The following is an 18,790-nucleotide window of genomic DNA, read 5'->3' on the forward strand; positions in this document are numbered from 1 at the left end:
CCGGAAAATAATCGTTACGTTTTAAGTTTTATTTTTTCCTCGGAAAATAATGCCGAATTTCCACTAGGCATTGAAATGACAAAAAATGTATGCCATTTGAAAAAATGCCATGTGGAAATGAATTTAATTACTATTTTTTTAATGTAATGACACGATTTTTTTTTAATGCCCGACTTTGTCATTTGTCATTTTTGCCATTTAATGGCTAGTGGAAATCCAGCATAATCGTTACGTTTTAAGTTTTATTTTTTGCTCGGAAAATAATGGTTACGTTTTAAGTTTTATTTTTTGCTCGGAAAATAATCGTTATTTCTTTACTTTTATTTTTTGCTCAGAAAATAAAACAAAATTTTTACGTATGCGTATGCGCATGCGTGAATAGACACTTAACTACGCAACTCAAAAAATAAAACTTAAAACGTAACGAATATTTTCCGAGCAAAAAATAAAACTCAAAAAATAACAATTATTTTCCGAGCAAAAAATAAAACTTAAAACGTAACGATTATTTTACGGGCAAAAAATAAAACTCAAAACATAACGATTATTTTCTGAGTAAAAAATAAAACTCAAAAAATAATCCTTATGTTTTGAGCAAAACATAAAACTCAGTTAATAACGATTAAAAATGATTTTTATAATAAAAGCTATAACCGTTACGGTCCCTGGCTATTAATGAAGAAAATCGATGGATTAATAAAGAAGTTAGGAGTGGTCAAATGAAAATGCGCAAAGATTTTTTGTGTGAAATATGAACACCCACGCACCTCTTGCAATCATAAAAGCTCTTGAATTCACACTTTTTTACAATTTATCCTCGCAATCATAGCCTTATTCAGTGTTGCCGGAACTAAAATACTTTACACACTGTGAAAATCTGCAATTTCAAATATTTAAATTGACCCCAAAAACTCGAGTTGGGAATAATTTTGTCTGCGCGTTCAGAAAAAAGGATTTCNATTTCAAATATTTAAATTGACCCCAAAAACTCGAGTTGGGAATAATTTTGAAAAAAGGATTTCCTTCTTATTAATTTTTGAATTCTTTAACCTAGATGCAAGAGTTTATGGTGGAGTCCGTAATTTCCCGTGGATACAAATGTATATTTTTCCACTGCATTTCGAAATTTAAATTTTATCAACGCTTAAGTTTTGGCTTTCCTTTTCTTCCGTGGCCGCCAGAGATTGAATACACCGTTTGGGGTTATCGGAGCTCGAATTACTGTCCGGTAAAGTCTGTGTGGTCCTGCGCACGTTGTAGAAACCAATCTTGCCCATTTTCCATTTGCTTATATGACGTTTCCACGATTCGTAATTCACTCTCCCGTTCGTCATTCGCCATCCAATTACCCTTAGGGTCAAAACATAGTGGAGCGGCGAGCAAAGCGAAGAGCTAGCATCGAGCAAAGCTTCAATTACAAACGTGTATGTACGCTTTGCTCTTCACTATGCGTTTTCCCATTGAAACATATGCGTTTGAATTCAATGCTTTGCTCGTTGCTCTTTGCTCGCCGCTCCACTATGTTCTTACCCTTAGAATTACGTAATTCGCCATACAAATTTTTTAGAGCGAATTACCTAATGTGCAGGCCATTCAGATCGAATTACCATGCGAGTGAAAAACGAATCGGTGCCCTCTTTAATCTTTATCGGAAATATATCGAAATTTTGCAGCCAAAACAAAATATAAAAAAAAGACGAATTATGGCCGTAATTAATAAAATATTGTCTATATAAATTAAAATGTTTGATGATGACTTACATTTCGTATCTATGAACGATTGGCAGTAAACAAAAATAATGATAAATAGCTGAGAAAAAGAATAAGAGGTAGAGATGCCAAACGAATTACGAATGTGTCGTGGAAAAGGGTAATTCTCGAATTACTTTGCGAATTACTTAGAGGGCGAATTACGAATCGTCGTATAACGCGCCATTTGCATAAGGAATGGAACTTTTCTAAATATTAATCGAAATAGAATAACATGGAGGTATCGAAAATAGCCTGATATCACCAAATTCCCGATTTTTAATTATAATATGTTACCAAATACAACTTATACTAAGAGCTAGGAGCTAAAGCCCAATTTTCGAAGCTAAATAGAAAAATAAAGCGATGAATCTAGCTCCAAAACACCAAAATGGCAACACTCGACCTATTATGTATTATGAACGAACTCCCGTCTTGAACGACACTCCCGTCGCGAATTTGGTAAAAATACTGTTCGCATTTCCGCCGTTTTCGTAGTTAGTGCTGCCAACTACAGCTGCCTTTTGTTTACTTTGTTGGTAGCAATTGAAAGAAAATTATTCCACAGGCAAAGTTTAAAATTAAGTATTTAAATAATGGTAAAGTGGATTTCAATAGGACAAAAGCGTTATTAGTAGAGAAAGAGTAAAGGTGTTTAAAAATTTATCAGAAGAGTTAACGGGATGGTCGCAAACCTTTCAGTTTTAAAGATAAGGCTTCAGTTGTTGTAATAAAATACAGGTATTCAATTAATCTGGGCCATCGCTGAATCGTCGTAGTCCGATTTTCCAGAAAGATACGAAAATGCGATCACTGAATCCGAATTGCTACGAACGTACGCATTCAAATTATGTATATGCTGTTCGGATTCAGTGATAACATTTTCGTAGATTTCACGAAAATTTGGACTACGATGAATTCAGTGATAGCCTGAACCTGGGAGTGGCCAGAAGCGATTCTTGTGCGTACGATTCAAATCGCAGCTCACAACGTCCGGATATTTATATCCACGCATCCTCTGGGCTGCAACCAAACACCCGTTTGGGAGCGAGCTAAAGTGAGAAGGCGTAAAACTTCGCGTGAGCTGGGTTTGGGCCCCGCCACGTTAAAACCCCTCCCAATGAAAAAGAACAGACAGCCTCGGATGAGACCCCCTTTTTTTGATGACGGCCACGGCAAACGTATGAAGGACTATGGTTTAAGGGTATGCATACGGTGATCATCCGTCTGTTTTTTGCAGGACCGTACTGTTTTTCAAAGGTCGGTCCTGCGTAGTTTTTCAAACCTGAAAAACCTGTAAATGTACTGATTTTTTCCAAGTGTCCTGTATTTGTCCCGCATTTTATTCGTTATTTTAAAATTATCGGACAATGGATGGATTTTTTCAAAAAAGTGTTTTTTGGTACTTTTCGTAGCTTTTCTTCAATATCTCATGAAAAAATCTCCCAATCAACGTAAGCGACTTACAGCTCGAAGGGTATTGATGTGCTTCTTACCAAAATATATGAATTGTGGCGTTCAATGAAAATTTTTAGTGCTACAGGCGACTATTTGCATTTTGTCGTCCTAGTCGAAAAAAGTGAGATTTTCAATCAAATACGCAGTTTCATTTGATTATTATTTTTTCATTATTTTAAAAATTCGATAAATAAGATATATCACTGCAGTACATTTTGAGCCAAAGATAATTAAAATCGGATTAGAAATGTAGATCCTATGGAGCGCAATCTCCACAAATTATAGATTTTTGTAAAGGGCACTTTGTAACTCGTCGTTCACGTCGATTAATGACGTCGGTTTTTTACAAATAACTGCGAAAAGTACCAAAAAACAAAAAAGGGTATTGTTTTCGTTTTGAACGACTCAAAATTTGCCTGTAAAATAATCTTTTAAAGATTTTCACTTTTTGTGTAAGCTATTTTAATTATAATATGATTTACTATACTTTTATAAATATTCATGTAAAAAAGATTAATATCGATGAAGAAAACGTGATTCATTTTTAAAGTTTAAAGTGTGTTAATAATTTATAATCATAAATACTCTTTTGATATTTTTCTACTAAATACGTAAATATATGTAGGCATATTTTTGAAAAATTTTCAAAATTTCAAAATTTTATTTTGAATCCATATTTATGGTCACCGTAGGTATGCACCTTGAATATCCGGACCCTTAATGGGGAAGGTGCCGCTACCCGGCTGGTTGATGCCCTCGGGAAGACAAAGGCTGACATCACCGCCATCCAAGAAATGCGATGGACGCGGCAAGAAAAAGTAAGCGTGAAGCCTTGCGACGTCTATTACAGTTGCCACGTAAACGAGCGCAAATTCGGTGTTCGATTAGTGGTAGGAGAGAGACTCCGTCGCCGAGTACTGGCGTTCACCCCGGTGGACGAACGTCTAGCAAGGAAGGGATCTTTGGCGCCACTGTCGGAAAATTCAGCCTCCACGACGAGACGTCCGATAACGGACTGAGGCTGATCGACTTCGCCGGGGCCCGAAATATGGTAATATGTAGTACTAGGTTCCAGCATAAGAACATCCACCAAGCTACATGGCTGTCTCCAGATCGAAAAACGAGAAACCAAATCGATCATTTTGTGATACACGGAAGGCATGCTTCAAGCGTTTTAGACGTACGGTCACTCTGGGGGCCAAACACACTGTAGCCAAGATACGCACTCGCCTCTGTGCAGCAAAAACTGTGCGCCCAACAATGCAAGGAAAGCTTACCGTCGGAAGGCTGCAATCACAACAGACGGCGAATTTATTCGCTACTCGACTCACACACCTGCTCTCTGAGAGCACTCTTCAACAATCCGACATATGCGAGCAGTGGAACCACATTTCCCGATCATTAAGTACCGCCGCCGAAGAAGTAGTTGGATTTCAGCGAGCCCAAAAGAACATCTGGTACGATGAGGAATGTCAAGAAGCGGCAGAGAAAAAAGACGCCGCCTATAGGGCCACCCTGCGATCGGGCGCAACGCGAGCAATGTGTGACCGTTATAGGGAACTGAAGAAGGAAGCGAGACGTTTTTGCCGCCAAAGAAGAGGAAGAACGCCTGAAGTTTCTACCAGAGGGTTAGGCGACTTACGGAAGGTTTTAAAACCAGGGCGAACTCCTGTAAGAGCAACAATGGCGACCTAGTGACCGTTGTTCAGATGATAGGGCGCATTCCAAAACGTCAAAATACAGAGCATCAGTCTCTTTTATTCCTAAGCTGCAGCAGAATGTAAAGCCAAATGTGCTAGTGCGGTTTAGAAATAAAAGAGACTGATTCTTTGTATTTAGACGTTTTGGAAAGCACCCNTGAATGGTAGCAGCGCTGAAAGTAGTGAGGAAGACGAACCCGAGTCCCCAGTCGATGATGATGGAGTAGCTGTCCCACCGCCTGACTATGACGAGGTACGAATAGCGATTACGCGGCTGAAAAACAACAAAGCTGCTGGAGCTGACGGCCTGCCAGCCGAGCTATTCAAGTACGGCGGCGAGGAGCTGATGAGGTGCGCATCAGCTCGTATACAGAATGTGGTCAGATGAACGCATGCCCGACGACTGGAGCTGAAGTGTGCTCTGCACAATCCACAAGAAAGACGATCCCCGCCAACTACCGCGGAATCAACCGTCTAAGCATAGGTTATAAGGTCTTATCGATTGTATTGTGTGAAAGACTGAAGCCCGCCATCAACGAACTGATTAGACCTTACCAGTGTGGCTTTAGGCCTGGAAAATCGACCATAGATCAGGTATTTACAATACGCCAAATCTTGGAAAAGTCCCGCGAGAATAGGATCGACACACACCATATATTTGTCGATTTCAAATCCGTCTTCGACAGCACGAAGAGAAGTTGCCTCTATGCCGAGATGTCTGAATTTGGTATCCCCGCGAAACTAATACGGCTGTGTAAAATGACGTTGAGCAATACCACCAGCTCCGTCAGAATAGGGAAGGACCTCTCCGAGCCGTTTGATACCAAACGAGGTTTCAGACAAGGGGACTCCCTTTCGTGTGATTTCTTTAATCTTATGTTGGAGAAGATAATAAGAGCCGCAGAACTGAACCGCTCAGGCACAATACTTTATAAGAGCGTACAATTGCTGGCGTATGCCGACGACATCGATATTATCGGTAAAAACAAGGGCTACGTCTGTTCTGCCTTCTCGGGATTGGATAGAGAAGCAAAGCGAATGGGTCTGTTGGTGAACGAGGACAAAACAAAGTATCTCCTGTCATCACGCAAACAGTCAGAGCATACGCGTCTTGGCACCCACGTCACTGTTGACAGTTACAAGTTTGAAAAAGTAGACGACTTCGTTTATTTGGGAACCAGCCTTAACAACCAGTATTATGTCAGCCTTGAAATCCAACGGAGAATCACTCTTGCCAACAAGTGCTACTTTGGGCTGAGTAGGCAATTGAGAAGTAAAGTCCTCTCTCGTCGTACAAAGATCACACTCGTATAAGTCACTTATCATGCCTATGCTGGTGTATGGCGCGGAGTATGGACAATGAAAGCATCTGATGAGGCGGCTCTTGGAGTTTTCGAGAGAAAGATTCTGCGAAAGATTTACGGACCTTTACGCGTTGGTGATGGCGAATATCGCAGACGATTTAACGATGAGCTGTATGAGCTTTACAACGATATAGACATAGTGCAGCGAATTAAAATTCAGCGGCTCCGCTGGCTTGGCCATGTCGTTCGGATGGACAGAAACGCTCCTGCTCTGAAAATATTCAACGCGGGCCGCGATGCTGGTAACAGAGGAAGAGGAAGGCCTCCTCTGCGTTGGAAAGACCAGGTGGAGAAGGACTTGGCTTCACTTGGCATTTCCAATTGACGTCAGTTAGCACAGAAGAGAAATGACCGGCGTGTTGTTTTGTACTCGGCCAAAATCGCTTAGGCGGCTACAGCGCCAATAAAGAAGAAGATGAAGTTTTATAAACAACTTTCGTTTAAATAAGAATGCATGGAAATAGGTACTGGATGTGGTACAGGAGGTTTTAGGGCCAAAAAATAATATCGACGTGTTAAGATAATTATATTTCAGTAAAATAAAACTGGAAGAGCGTACACTTCTAGTGGACTTGAGTTCTTCATACAGGTATTCTGGTTTCTTAAACATAATCAGTTTGAACATAAAAATACAATTTCGAGCTTTTAGGAAAAATATATTTTAATTTGTGCACTACTACCATTAATAAACACTTCTTACATTTTTATTTCCTTCAGCGTAAAATATCCACTTACAGCCGCACTCAGAGTAGTTTAATGATTACTTAAGGTGTTCCTCAGTAACGATTTGAAAAAATTCCCTGTCAGAGTCAGTTAATGATTCATTAACAGAATTTAACGAATGCTTTGTTTGTTTTCAATAAATTTTAATTTTAATAAATTTTTAGTTTTTATTGCTTTAAAACAAATTTTTTTAACTTCATAAAGTTTTTTAGAAAACTTATTGCTGAAAGATAATTAGAGTAGCGTTAGCAGATCTTTCAATTAGTCATTCGGTATACAGAAAAGAGCTTTCAAGATAGTTGTATTTTAGCAAACACTTTCTAAAAACTAAATGAAATTAAAAAATAGTTTTCTTTTTAAAACGATCTACAAATCCAAAGAAAATTAAATTAAAGCATTTAATGAAATAAAATTCTTCTTCTTCTTCTTCTTCTTCTTTTTTGGAGCTGTAACCGCCTAAGCGATTTTGACCGAGTTCTGCAAAGCACGCCAGTCGTTTCCCCTCTGTGCCAACTGACGCCATTTGGAAACGCCAAGTGATCCATCTGATCTTTCCATCGCTGTGGGGGCCTCCCTCTTCCTCTGCTACCACCAGCGGGTTCCGAGTTGAGTACTTTCAGAGCTGGAGCGTCGGTGTCCATTCGAACAACATGGCCAAGCCAGCGGAGCCGCTGTATTTTAATTCGCTGCACTATGTCCATGTCGTTGTAAAGCTCTTAAAGCTCATCGTTCCATCGTCTGCGGTACTCGCCGTCGCCAACGCNCATAAAGCTCATCGTTCCATCGTCTGCGGTACTCGCCGTCGCCAACGCGTTAGTTAGTTAATTTACTGGGTGTAATAGAACAGAGACACCGCGACCTAAAAGATCTTTTGTATCTGCCTCGAGGCAGAGCCGGCATTCCGGCTCTGTGATCGCCCCTATTCGGTGTAAGTGGAACCGCAATTGGTTGTGACCAGTCAGACACCCAGAAAGTAACCTGATGTCAATTCTGTTTTGTAGGACGATGTCGTTCCTGTTAAAGGGGTAGCGGAATAGCCTGGCCTGCCTAAGGCCCCCACCGCTCCCCAGTATTTACTGCGTTCTGAGTGTACCCACTCAGTGATTATGGCTCTCGAAGAGGACCAACTGAGACCACAGAATGGTTCAGGTCCCGAAAAGGCAGTAAGCGATCCTTCACGTGCCAACTCATCAGCGATCTCGTTGCCTTCGATTCCAGAATGGCCTGGTACCCAGCACAATGTTACCGTGTTTTTGGCTGCCAAAAATTGTAGCGTGTTAAAGCAGTCTCTAACCAACTTAGATTTGATAGTCCTGTTTGAAAGGGCCCGGATGGCTGCTTGGCTATCTGAAAAGATAACTAAAAAAGCGCCCTTTAAACCCTTTTCAAGGTTTAATTTTGCGCAGTTTAAGATTGCGACTATTTCAGCCTGAAACACCGTGGGCCATTTGCCCATGGGAATTGTAAGTTTGGTGCTAGGTCCAAAGATGCCTGGACCCGCTCTGTCCGCCATCCTTGATCCATCTGTGTACCAGTGTACATATCTGAGATCAAGGGAAGTGAGCCCATTGCCCAATCTTCGCGATCGGGGATTATCACTTGGAATTTTCTGCCAAAGCAGACCTCCTTAGTCATGGAATCAGAGATTCCGCATATATCCAACCCTGGTATCTTCCCAAGAATACCTGCATGAGGCTTCTTTACGAAGAAGCAGTCGTTAGATAGTCGAAGTTGCAGCTCCCTCGTGGCTGCTGATTCCTGAATAAAAATATGGAGAGGAGTCCATCCCAGGAGCGACTCTAGAGCCGCAGTTGGACACGTTCTTATAGATGCTGTGACGGATAGACATGCCAATCTTTGCAGCTTGTTAAGGCGAAGTATGGCAGTTTTTTGCATTGTCTTCTGCCACCACGCTATGGATGCATAGGACACAATCGGACGGACGATCATACGGTAGAGCCACTCAATCAGCCTTGAGCTCAACCCCCATTTCCTACCAAAAAGTCTTCTGCAGGCCCACATGGCTCGCGTGGCTTTAGCAATCGTTCTGTCAAGATGGGAGTTCCAATTAAGTTTCTTATCTAGCGTTATCCCCAGATATTTGACCTCATCGGAATATTCAAGTACTGTCCTGCAAGAGTGACCGAACCAAGGTTCGGTTTATATCTTGTTGTAAACGGTATTAGAACAGCCTTCCGAGGATTTATGCTGAGGCCCTCATTGGCACACCAGTTTGAGACCACGCGAAGAGCTGCGCACGTAACGTCAGAGACAGTACTACCGAATTTCCCCGCAACAATAATTGCAAGGTCATCTGCGTATCCCACAACATCGTAACCACACTCATGTAGTCTGATTAAGAGGTCATCCACAACAAGTGACCAAAGCAAGGGAGAAAGGACCCCTCCCTGTGGGCAGCCTCTCACGGCTCTGATCTTCACTTGAGTATTGCCCAAGGACGATGTAATTTCGCGCTCACGAAGCATAGCGTCGATCCAACCAACAGTAGTAGGATCTAAGCCTCTTTGGGCCAATGTCCTTGAGATAGATCCATAGGCAGTATTATCGAAAGCCCCCTCGATGTCCAAGAAGGTACACAGAGCGATCTCCTTTGCCTCGAAGGCACTTTCGATCCTACTAACCAGATAATGTAGGGCCGAATCCGTGGATTTCCCTTTAACATACGCGAATTGTGTGTGATGTAAGGGAGTGAAGGTGTTACGTCTCTCCCTAATGTGGAGGTCTAGAAGTCTCTCTAAAGTTTTGAGGGTGAAGGAAGTTAAGCTAATAGGTCTGTATGACTTAGCTAAGTCAAGGGGCCTGTTGGGGACACCTTCCTCCAAGCATACGGTATGTATTCCCAGCAATATTTAGCCCTAAATATACAGATCAGGGGATCAATAATATCCTCAATGCTTCTTTGGAGTAGTGCTGGGAAGATCCCATCACCACCCGCTGCTTTGAAGGGTTCAAAAGACTCTACCGCCCACCGTACCTTGTCCCTGTCAAAGATGGAGCCAGATCTGCTTTGACTTCTGACTCTAGGGAACCTGTGTTCCGAGGAGACAGAGGTAATCAGATCATGCTCCACCAAGGAACCTGGGAAATGCACTTGAAGTAGGTGATTTAGAGTCTCCCTGTTATTGTTCGTAAAGGTGCCATCTTGCCTCCTTAGGAGGCCTATCCCATTGGAAGACTCCTTTGATAAAATTTTATGCAGACGCGAGGCTTCAGGTAACGTTTCAATTGTTCCACAATGTCGCCTCCATGAATCCCTCTTCGAGCGCCTAATACTCTTGTTATAGTCAGTGAGACAGGCCTTATACTCGTCCCACTGATGTGTCCTTTTGGCCCTGTTGAAGAGCTTCCTGACAGTTTTACGCTTAGCATCCAGTTCCCCATTCCACCAGGGAACCTTACGTTTCATCAAGGTGGAACAAGTAACTGCTGTCATGGAAGGATTCCAACAGAACTCTGTTAAGCAGATCCGCTGCGACATCCATTTCGTCGACTGAGTCAATGGTGGTTAGCAACGAGTCTGCCCTAACCTTTACTAAGGTTTTAAATAGGGCCCAGTCAGTTTTCTTGGGCTGGAAAGTCAAGCCTCGGAGCTCAGATCGCCCTGGGATCTCGAAGACTATGTGTTGAGGATCCGAGAGCGATGCTTCTTCCGAGACTTGCCAATTCCAAACGCAATCGGAAATTGATCTGCTGCAGAGAGTGAGATCTAGTACCTCCTCCCTGACGGCAGTAATAAATGTAGGTTTGCAACGAGCTGCTGCACCTCCAATGGTGGTATGGTGGGGACGTCACCAGGAAAGTAGGCGGATGCAAGGACAATTTCCTGCACCCCACCCACCGTCGACACTAGGGTGATTCAAAATTGAAACTTTTTTGAATTTCGACTGAGAACGTTCGGATTCTTGAAGATAAGAGGGAAGACAAGTTCCTTCTAAAATTTCAGCTTATTTGAACAAGATTTGGAGGTCGCTCAACGCTGTTATTTGTTTTTCGGAAACTACAGATTTTAGATGCATCCTTATTAACAAATAGGTATATTTTCATCAAATCTTGTCGTATTTCGCTGAAATTTTATAGGTAGGTCCGAAAATATCAGCTTATTGGAACGCAGTTTATAAAAATTCGATAAATTAGTTTTAAACACATTTATTAATTAGTTAGTAACTAAGTTTTGCCTTATAAAAAATTAATATTTGCATTAATTTTTTTTTGTTCCTTAGCCACTGAGCGTATGCTTAATACACCTAAGATCACACTATAATTCATATCATTAGGAGACCTCATCAATTAATATTATTAAAAAGCAAATAAAAAAAATCACCAGATAAATATCACTTATATGCCATGTTGAATGCAAGTATTTTCCTAGTCATTGCAGATATTAATAGTATAATAATAATATTTTGGCGCTTACACCTTTGCCAAGTGTTTGGCCAAGCTTCTCCTCCAATTTGTGGTATGTGTCTTGATGTTGTCACAAAAAGGCGGGGAGAAGCTTTTTCAAGGCAGAAGTACACACGAAGGCGGTGTTGAGCGTTAATCAAATAATTTTTCAATCTTTTTTTAAATTTATTAAAAAAGTAATTACAATTATTTATTAATTTATTTGCAATGCGCAATTAAAATTTTAATTGCAATTAAACATTTAGTTGGGTATTGCACACGGCAAATAATTTAATTGCAATTACTTTTTTGATAACTGAACAATTGGCAAGCCTTTTTGCCAAGAAGCGATCAAATTAAAACACGATAGTTTAACAATGTTGTGTATTTCGCGAAACGGATTCTCTATGATAATGACCTTTACAGCCTTCAAGGACAGACCTTTTATACAAAATAAATTTAGCTTAAAAAACTATTATAAAAAATTAATAAACAATAGATACATATGAACATGAAAGCAAATGGTTAAAATAAACAAATTACGAATATGAGTGACAAGAACAGATACAGTGGAGGGCATATTTAAATTACTTGAAATTATATGACTTATAATTTAAGAATTTTGGTGCTTCTCCAAACATCCTCCCTCCGTTGGAAGCGGTAGGCTTTCAACTACATCAGGGTCCATGGGCAGGACACACAACTTGTTGATAGCGCGCCTGGTAGTGCCACTAGCGGTGCGAAGAACATCCACTCGCGCAACTTCATCGTTGCCCTTGATGTTTTCAATAACTCTGGCCAGCGGCCACTTCAGCGGAGGCAAATTCTCATCCTTAACAAGCACCATGGTTCCGATTTCAATGTCCGGCTTTCGGGAGCGCCATTTGCTACGTTGCTGCAGAAGCGTGAGATACTCAGCAGACCAATTTTTCCAGAAGATTTGCTGCATATAGCAGACCCGCTGCCACCTGTCCAAGCGGTTAATATTAAGCACTGAAACGTCTGGCTCAATCAACGCGGTGAATGCGGACCCGATCAGAAAGTGGGCCGGAGTTAGTACGTCGAGGTCTTCAGGATTTTCTGTAAGAGGACAGAGAGTTCATTATTGCATAAATTTCAACCTCCATTGTTCTTAGTTCGTCGAAGTTTAAAACCGAGAGTCCAACAACACGCCAAAAATAAAATTTGGCAGTTTTCACCGATGCCTCCCAAAGGCCGCCAAAATGCGGAGACCTAGGAGGTATAAAGCGAAAATCGATACCATCGTCGAGGCACTGCTGATGAATTGCTTGGCAATTTTGATCGTTGGAAAATAGTCGCTTTAGCTCTGCCAATTCATTTTTCGCACCAACGAAGTTTATAGCGTTATCAGACCAAAGCGTTTTAGGTTTACCACGCGTACATATAAAGCGCTTGAGTGCGGCTATAAACGATGGTGTTGACAAATCACTAACCAACTCGAGGTGCACAGCCTTTGTGCTAAAACAAACAAACAGGCAGATGTAGCATTTAATAGCAGGTTTATTGCGTACTTCAGATCGATACAAAAACGGGCCACAAAAATCCATGCCAGTTACTAAGAATGCTCGGTTTGCCTGCATCCGATCGGCCGGCAAGTTGCCCATAAGATGTTCTGCTGTTTTTGGCTTAACTCGAAAGCATCGTATGCACTTGTTGATCACCTTAGCTACAGCCTTCCTTCCACCTATTGGCCAGTACTGGAGACGAATCGACGCTAAAACGGCTTGTGGTCCACCATGCAACATTTTCCGACGAAAATGATCAATCAAGGCTTCGGTTAATTCATGCCCTTTTGGCAATATGATTGGATGCTTTGATTCAAAATTCAATGACGAATTTTCAAGTCGCCCACCCACGCGCATCAAGCCGTCTTCGTCTATAAACGGCATCTCCTTGCTTGTTACTAAAGCCTTATAGTCGGAAGCCAAGTGCACTCGCTGAATCATTCTTAACAAAAGCTTTGTGCCTAAGCTAATGTCTTTAGTACTTAGCATTCCAAATTTTCGATCATCCTTGCATCCTATGGCTCTTGCAAATCGATTGACGTAGGCATATATACGCTGANTAGGCATGAACAGGTGCGAACTCCGCGGGCCACTCATTGCGACTGAGCTGCAGAAAGTGAGGCCCATACATCCATAGTGGCGAATTTAACAATTTCAAAGGCGAAGCTCCCCGCGACAGAATGTCTGCCGGGTTCATACTAGTTGGCACGTACCGCCACGACATGTGCTTGGTGAGGGTTTGAATGCTGCTCACCCGATTTGAAACGAACATTTTGTAGTTTGAAGGTTCTCCGCTGATCCACGACAGAACGACTGTGGAATCCGACCAACAATAAAATTCGCTGCCGAAGATGTTTAGTTGAGCCACTGAGTTGATGAGCGTTGCCAACAACGATGCAGCGCAAAGTTCTAGCTTTGGCACTGTAAGTGTTTTTAATGGAGATACTCGAGATTTGTTTTTATTTTACCGCAACTCTCAGATCGTATATAAATGCATGCTCCATATGCTGATAGGCTTGCATCGCAGAATGCATGTACTTGCAAGCGAGCTTCAGGCGAAAGAGAATATCTGTCAAAACGAAATTTATCTACNATCTGTCAAAACGAAGTTTATCTATATGCTGAAAGCCTTCGCATATAATAAGCCAAGCATTTTGTAAGCTCTGCGGTAAGCTCTCATCCCAATGAACCTTTTCTTTCCACAAACGTTGAAGCAAAATTTTTGCCTTTGCTATAACAGGCCCAATTAAACCCAGCGGATCATAAAATCGTGCTATAACTGAAAGTACACTTCGTTTCGTGATTCTCTTACATGTTGATGAGGCTGGGTTGAAACAGAAGAGAAAACAGTCATCATCCGGATCGTTTGTACACCACTTGCGTAAAATTAAATTACCTTTGGCCAATTGGTCACAGGTCTGACTCTTAATTTCGAGTACCTTTTCGACAGAGTTGCCGCCAGAAATCATATCGTCAACATAGAAGTCCCTGCGAACGATTATAGCACCGATGGGGTAATTGCACTGTTCGTCGATTGCAAGCTGGTGCATCGCTCGAATGGCCAAGAAAGAAGCTGGTTTCGTACCATACGTGANTTTTTAACTGAAGCTGGTGAACAAAGCGAGAAGTAATAAAGTTTAGCTGGGATGCCGAATCTAATAGTGATCTGCATGGTACGAGACAGCCAGCTTTATTTGTTATGAGTACAATAGCTGTAGCGATAAGAACAAAGTTATGAGGCGACGTTTCTGCACTTTGAGTGGAAATTGAGGGAAGTGATGATGCCGATATGAGGCTCGACTGTGCCGCAGTGTTGGATGTCAACGTTTTATGTGCGGAGCTATCTACCGCAGGCGAGGAGGCGTTTAAATCGAGCGAGGTAGACTGAGAGCTTGCGCTCAAATGCAATAAGGTGTTGTGCTTGGACGAGCATTTTCGACAGCTACCTGCTGTGCAAGACTTCATCAAATGACCTCTGTGTAAACAATTAAGACATAACTGCAGTTTTTTCGCTTCTTTATATCTAAGCGCAGGGGACAAACTGATAAACTTTGAACACTGCTGTAGGAACAGGTTTTGGTGGACATAACAAATGTTTTGCGATGATTGTTATTGTTTAAGCGAATTTCTTTCCTACCTGATGGCCTGGTGTTTGCGTTACCAAGGCGACTTTCACACTCTCCAACCGCTGACATCTCTTCTCTAGAAACCTTGCCATTGAATCCCAGGTTGGTATGATGTTAGTTGGTGTTTCTTCTTCCCATTTAGTCTGCGATGATATGTCGAGCTTACTGCAGATGAGGTGGATAAGCATACAGTCGGAAAGCTGTTCTTTCGTTGCCATGGTTTGAAGTGCACGCAAATGTGCGTTGACTTTATCGCTTAATTCACGAAGTTTCGCGACGGCTCCAGGTTCTATCCTTCGAAGCGTAAATATATCCTTGATATGGGCCTGAAAATTCAAGCGTTTGTTATCAAAACGATGAACTAATAATTCCAATGCTGTTTTGTAATTTTCGTCTTTTATTTCAAGTGAACGAATAGTGTCTAAGGCCGAAGCTGTCAAGCTGGAACGCAGATGCTGGAATTTCTCAATGTTTGTAAGGTCGGAGTCCTTGTCCACCACGGTGCAAAACATTGAATAGAAGTCAGGCCAGTCGATATATGACCCACTAAATTTAGGGATTTGAAGTACGGGTAGGCGCGATTTTGGCTGAGTTATGATGAAGGACGATGGCTCGTCGAGCGAAAACTGCCGCGCTGTAAACGATTGACGTTTTTCGTTTACTTGCCGTTCATTTTGCTCCTTAACTATGGAAGTTTTGATGTCTGCATATGCACAAAAAAAAACCCGAACGGGCGCTACTCTCCAATTCCATGTGGTCAAGCTCCTCAAGCTTCGTTTGGACGCCGTCAAAATTTCTTTCTATACGTTCAACCTGTTCAAGCCACACAGTGAGTGCTGCTGAATCTAGCTCAAGTAGCCTTTCCGGGGTCAGGGTTGTGCGAATATCATTGAGTTGCCTTGTGAGCGCTGCTACCTTGCGCTTGTAAAATGCGGAATTCACACCAACATCACTGGCTGACGAATCAGTTGACTGGGATCGATTTTTGTAGGAAGATGAACCGAATATTCACCTGATTTCAAGCGAGTGACATTTTGAGCGAAGTGAGCTTCACATTCAAGTTCTTCGTGAGTGGCATGAGGCTCGAGCTGAAACGAATTTTCAACTGCCCAAAACTACTCTACGAGATTATGAAGTGCGTCGGAGTCGTCCACCCAATATTTCTCTAAGGATGCTAAACAGCTGAGACGTTTTCTTACAAATCGGCCACCACCAGATACTACCCAGCCCAGGCGAGTGTTTTGCAGTAAGGGAAGGTGCTCTTGCATGCGAATTTGTCCGACACAGAGTAATTCAAAAAAGAGGCCAGCGCCTATAAGAAGATCTATACGCTGCGATTCAAAGAACAATGGATCTGCTAGCGATATATTTGATGGGATGCTCCAGTCGATATTGTTAAGCGAGTATCCAGGTTGACAATCAGTGATCTTTGGTGTTACGAAGGCAGATAAAGAGGATACATAATCACCAATACGAGAGTGTATGCGAAGACCAACGATATGACCTGACACAAGCTCAGACTGACCTATGCCAGAAATTAGCGTTGTGGCCTTAGACTTTTTTAACTGAAGCTGGTGAACAAAGCGAGAAGTAATAAAGTTTAGCTGGGATGCCGAATCTAATAGTGCTCTGCATGGTACGAGACAGCCAGCTTTATTTGTTATGAGTACAATAGCTGTAGCGATAAGAACAAAGTTATGAGACGACGTTTCTGCACTTTGAGTGGAAATTGAGGGAAGTGATGATGCCGATATGAGGCTCGACTGTGCCGGAGTGTTGGATGTCAACGTTTTATGTGCGGAGCTATCTACCGCAGGCGAGGAGGCGTTTAAATCGAGCGAGGTAGACTGAGAGCTTGCGCTCAAATGCAATAAGGTGTTGTGCTTGGACGAGCATTTTCGACAGCTACCTGCTGTGCAAGACTTCATCAAATGACCTCTGTGTAAACAATTAAGACATAACTGCAGTTTTTTCGCTTCTTTATATCTAAGCGCAGGGGACAAACTGATAAACTTTGAACACTGCTGTAGGAACAGGTTTTGGTGGACATAACAAATGTTTTGCGATGATTGTTATTGTTTAAGCGAATTTCTTTCCTACCTGATGGCCTGGTGTTTGCGTTACCAAGGCGACTTTCACACTCTCCAACCGCTGACATCTCTTCTCTAGAAACCTTGCCATTGAATCCCAGGTTGGTATGATGTTAGTTGGTGTTTCTTCTTCCCATTTAGTCTGCGATGATATGTCGAGCTTACTGCAGATGAGGTGGATAAGCATACAGTCGGAAAGCTGTTCTTTCGTTGTCATGGTTTGAAGTGCACGCAAATGTGCGTTGACTTTATCGCTTAATTCACGAAGTTCCGTGACGGCTCCAGGTTCTATCCTTCGAAGCGCAAATATATCCTTGATATGGGCCTGAAAATTCAAGCGTTTGTTATCAAAACGATGAACTAATAATTCCAATGCTGTTTTGTGATTTTCGTCTTTTATTTCAAGTGAACGAATAGTGTCTAAGGCCGAAGCTGTCAAGCTGGAACGCAGATGCTGGAATTTCTCAATGTTTGTAAGGTCGGAGTCCTTGTCCACCACGTTGCAAAACATTGAAAAGAAGTCAGGCCAGTCGATATATGACCCACTAAATTTAGGGATTTGAAGTACGGGTAGGCGCGATTTTGGCTGAGTTACGATGAAGGACGGTGGCTCGTCGAGCGAAAACTGCCGCGCTGTAAACGATTGCCGTTTTTCGTTTACTTGCCGTTCATTTTGCTCCTTAACTATGGAAGTTTTGATGTCTGCATATGCACAAAAAAAAATCCGAACGGGCGCTACTCTCCAATTCCATGTGGTCAAGCTCCTCAAGCTTCGTTTGGACGCCGTCAAAATTTCTTTCCATACGTTCAACCTGTTCAAGTCACACAGTGAGTGCTGCTGAATCTAGCTCAATTAGCCTTTCCGGGGTCAGGGTTGTGCGAATATCATTGAGTTGCCTTGTGAGCGCTGCTACCTTGCGCTTGTAAAATGTGGAATTCACACCAGCATCACTGGCTGACGAATCAGGCATTTTAGTAGCGATTTCGATTTAATAACTTCGATTTTCGTAATAAAGCGAAGCGTCGCGAATTAATGTTTGTGTCTAAATCTAGTAGTTTCGAGAAAATAAATTTTCCGTTTACGCGATCACGTCGGGGTTACCATGAACAATTGGCAAGCCTTATTGCCAAGAAGCGATCAAATTAAAACACGATAGTTTAACAAAGTTGTGTATTTCGCGAAACGGATTCTCTATGATAATGACCTTTACAGCCTTCAAGGACAGACCTTTTATACAAAATAAAATTAGCTTAAAGAACTGTTATCAAAAATTAATAAACAATAGATACATATGAATATGACAGCAAATGGTTAAAATAAACAAATTACGAACATGAGTGACAAGAACAAATAAACAAATTACGAATATGAGTGACAAANTTTAAAGCTCAACACTGCCTCCGTGTGTATTTCTGCCTTGAAAAAGCTTCTCACAAAATCCATTTACTGTTCGGAGGCGGCGTAAAAATGTAGGTCCCCGTCTTTTTGTGACCACATCAAGACACACACCACAAATTAGAGGAGAAGCTTGGCCAAACACTTAGCAAAGGTGTACACAGCGATACATCTTGGATATGTCGCTTGTGAGCGCAATCCTAATCGAACGAAAACGTATTAATGTGTCGAACAATTTTGCCTGTATCGTTGGC

The 18,790-nt window shown here is 41.9% G+C and overlaps 1 protein-coding gene across 1 annotated transcript; it reads right to left on the minus strand.

Annotated features, from left to right (window-relative positions):
* Window positions 1-12,011: 12,011 nt before the first annotated feature.
* On the minus strand, window positions 12,012-13,365 carry LOC108363439 (uncharacterized). Its single transcript, XM_017616804.1, has 2 exons — window positions 12,660-13,365; window positions 12,012-12,478 (listed from the first exon to the last, which is right to left on the minus strand). Exons 1-2 carry the CDS (start codon window positions 13,363-13,365, stop codon window positions 12,012-12,014), a joined length of 1,173 nt encoding a protein of 390 aa, XP_017472293.1.
* Between the last annotated feature and the right edge of the window lie 5,425 nt (window positions 13,366-18,790).

Source organism: Rhagoletis zephyria, unplaced genomic scaffold (genome assembly GCF_001687245.7).
Source record: "Rhagoletis zephyria isolate East Lansing unplaced genomic scaffold, Rhagoletis_zephyria_1.1 Rzeph_scaffold_01278, whole genome shotgun sequence".
Classification (NCBI taxonomy): Eukaryota; Metazoa; Arthropoda; class Insecta; order Diptera; family Tephritidae; genus Rhagoletis; species Rhagoletis zephyria.

What these genes read in the sequence shown, in the direction of transcription:
- LOC108363439 (XM_017616804.1), bottom strand. Translation starts at nt 13,365, where the DNA reads ATGATTCAGCGAGTGCACTTGGCTTCCGACTATAAGGCTTTAGTAACA. An exon ending in TCAGCAGTGCCTCGACGATG is followed by an intron (nt 12,479 to 12,659) that starts GTATCGATTTTC and finishes GTCCTCTTACAG; the next exon opens with AAAATCCTGAAGACCTCGAC.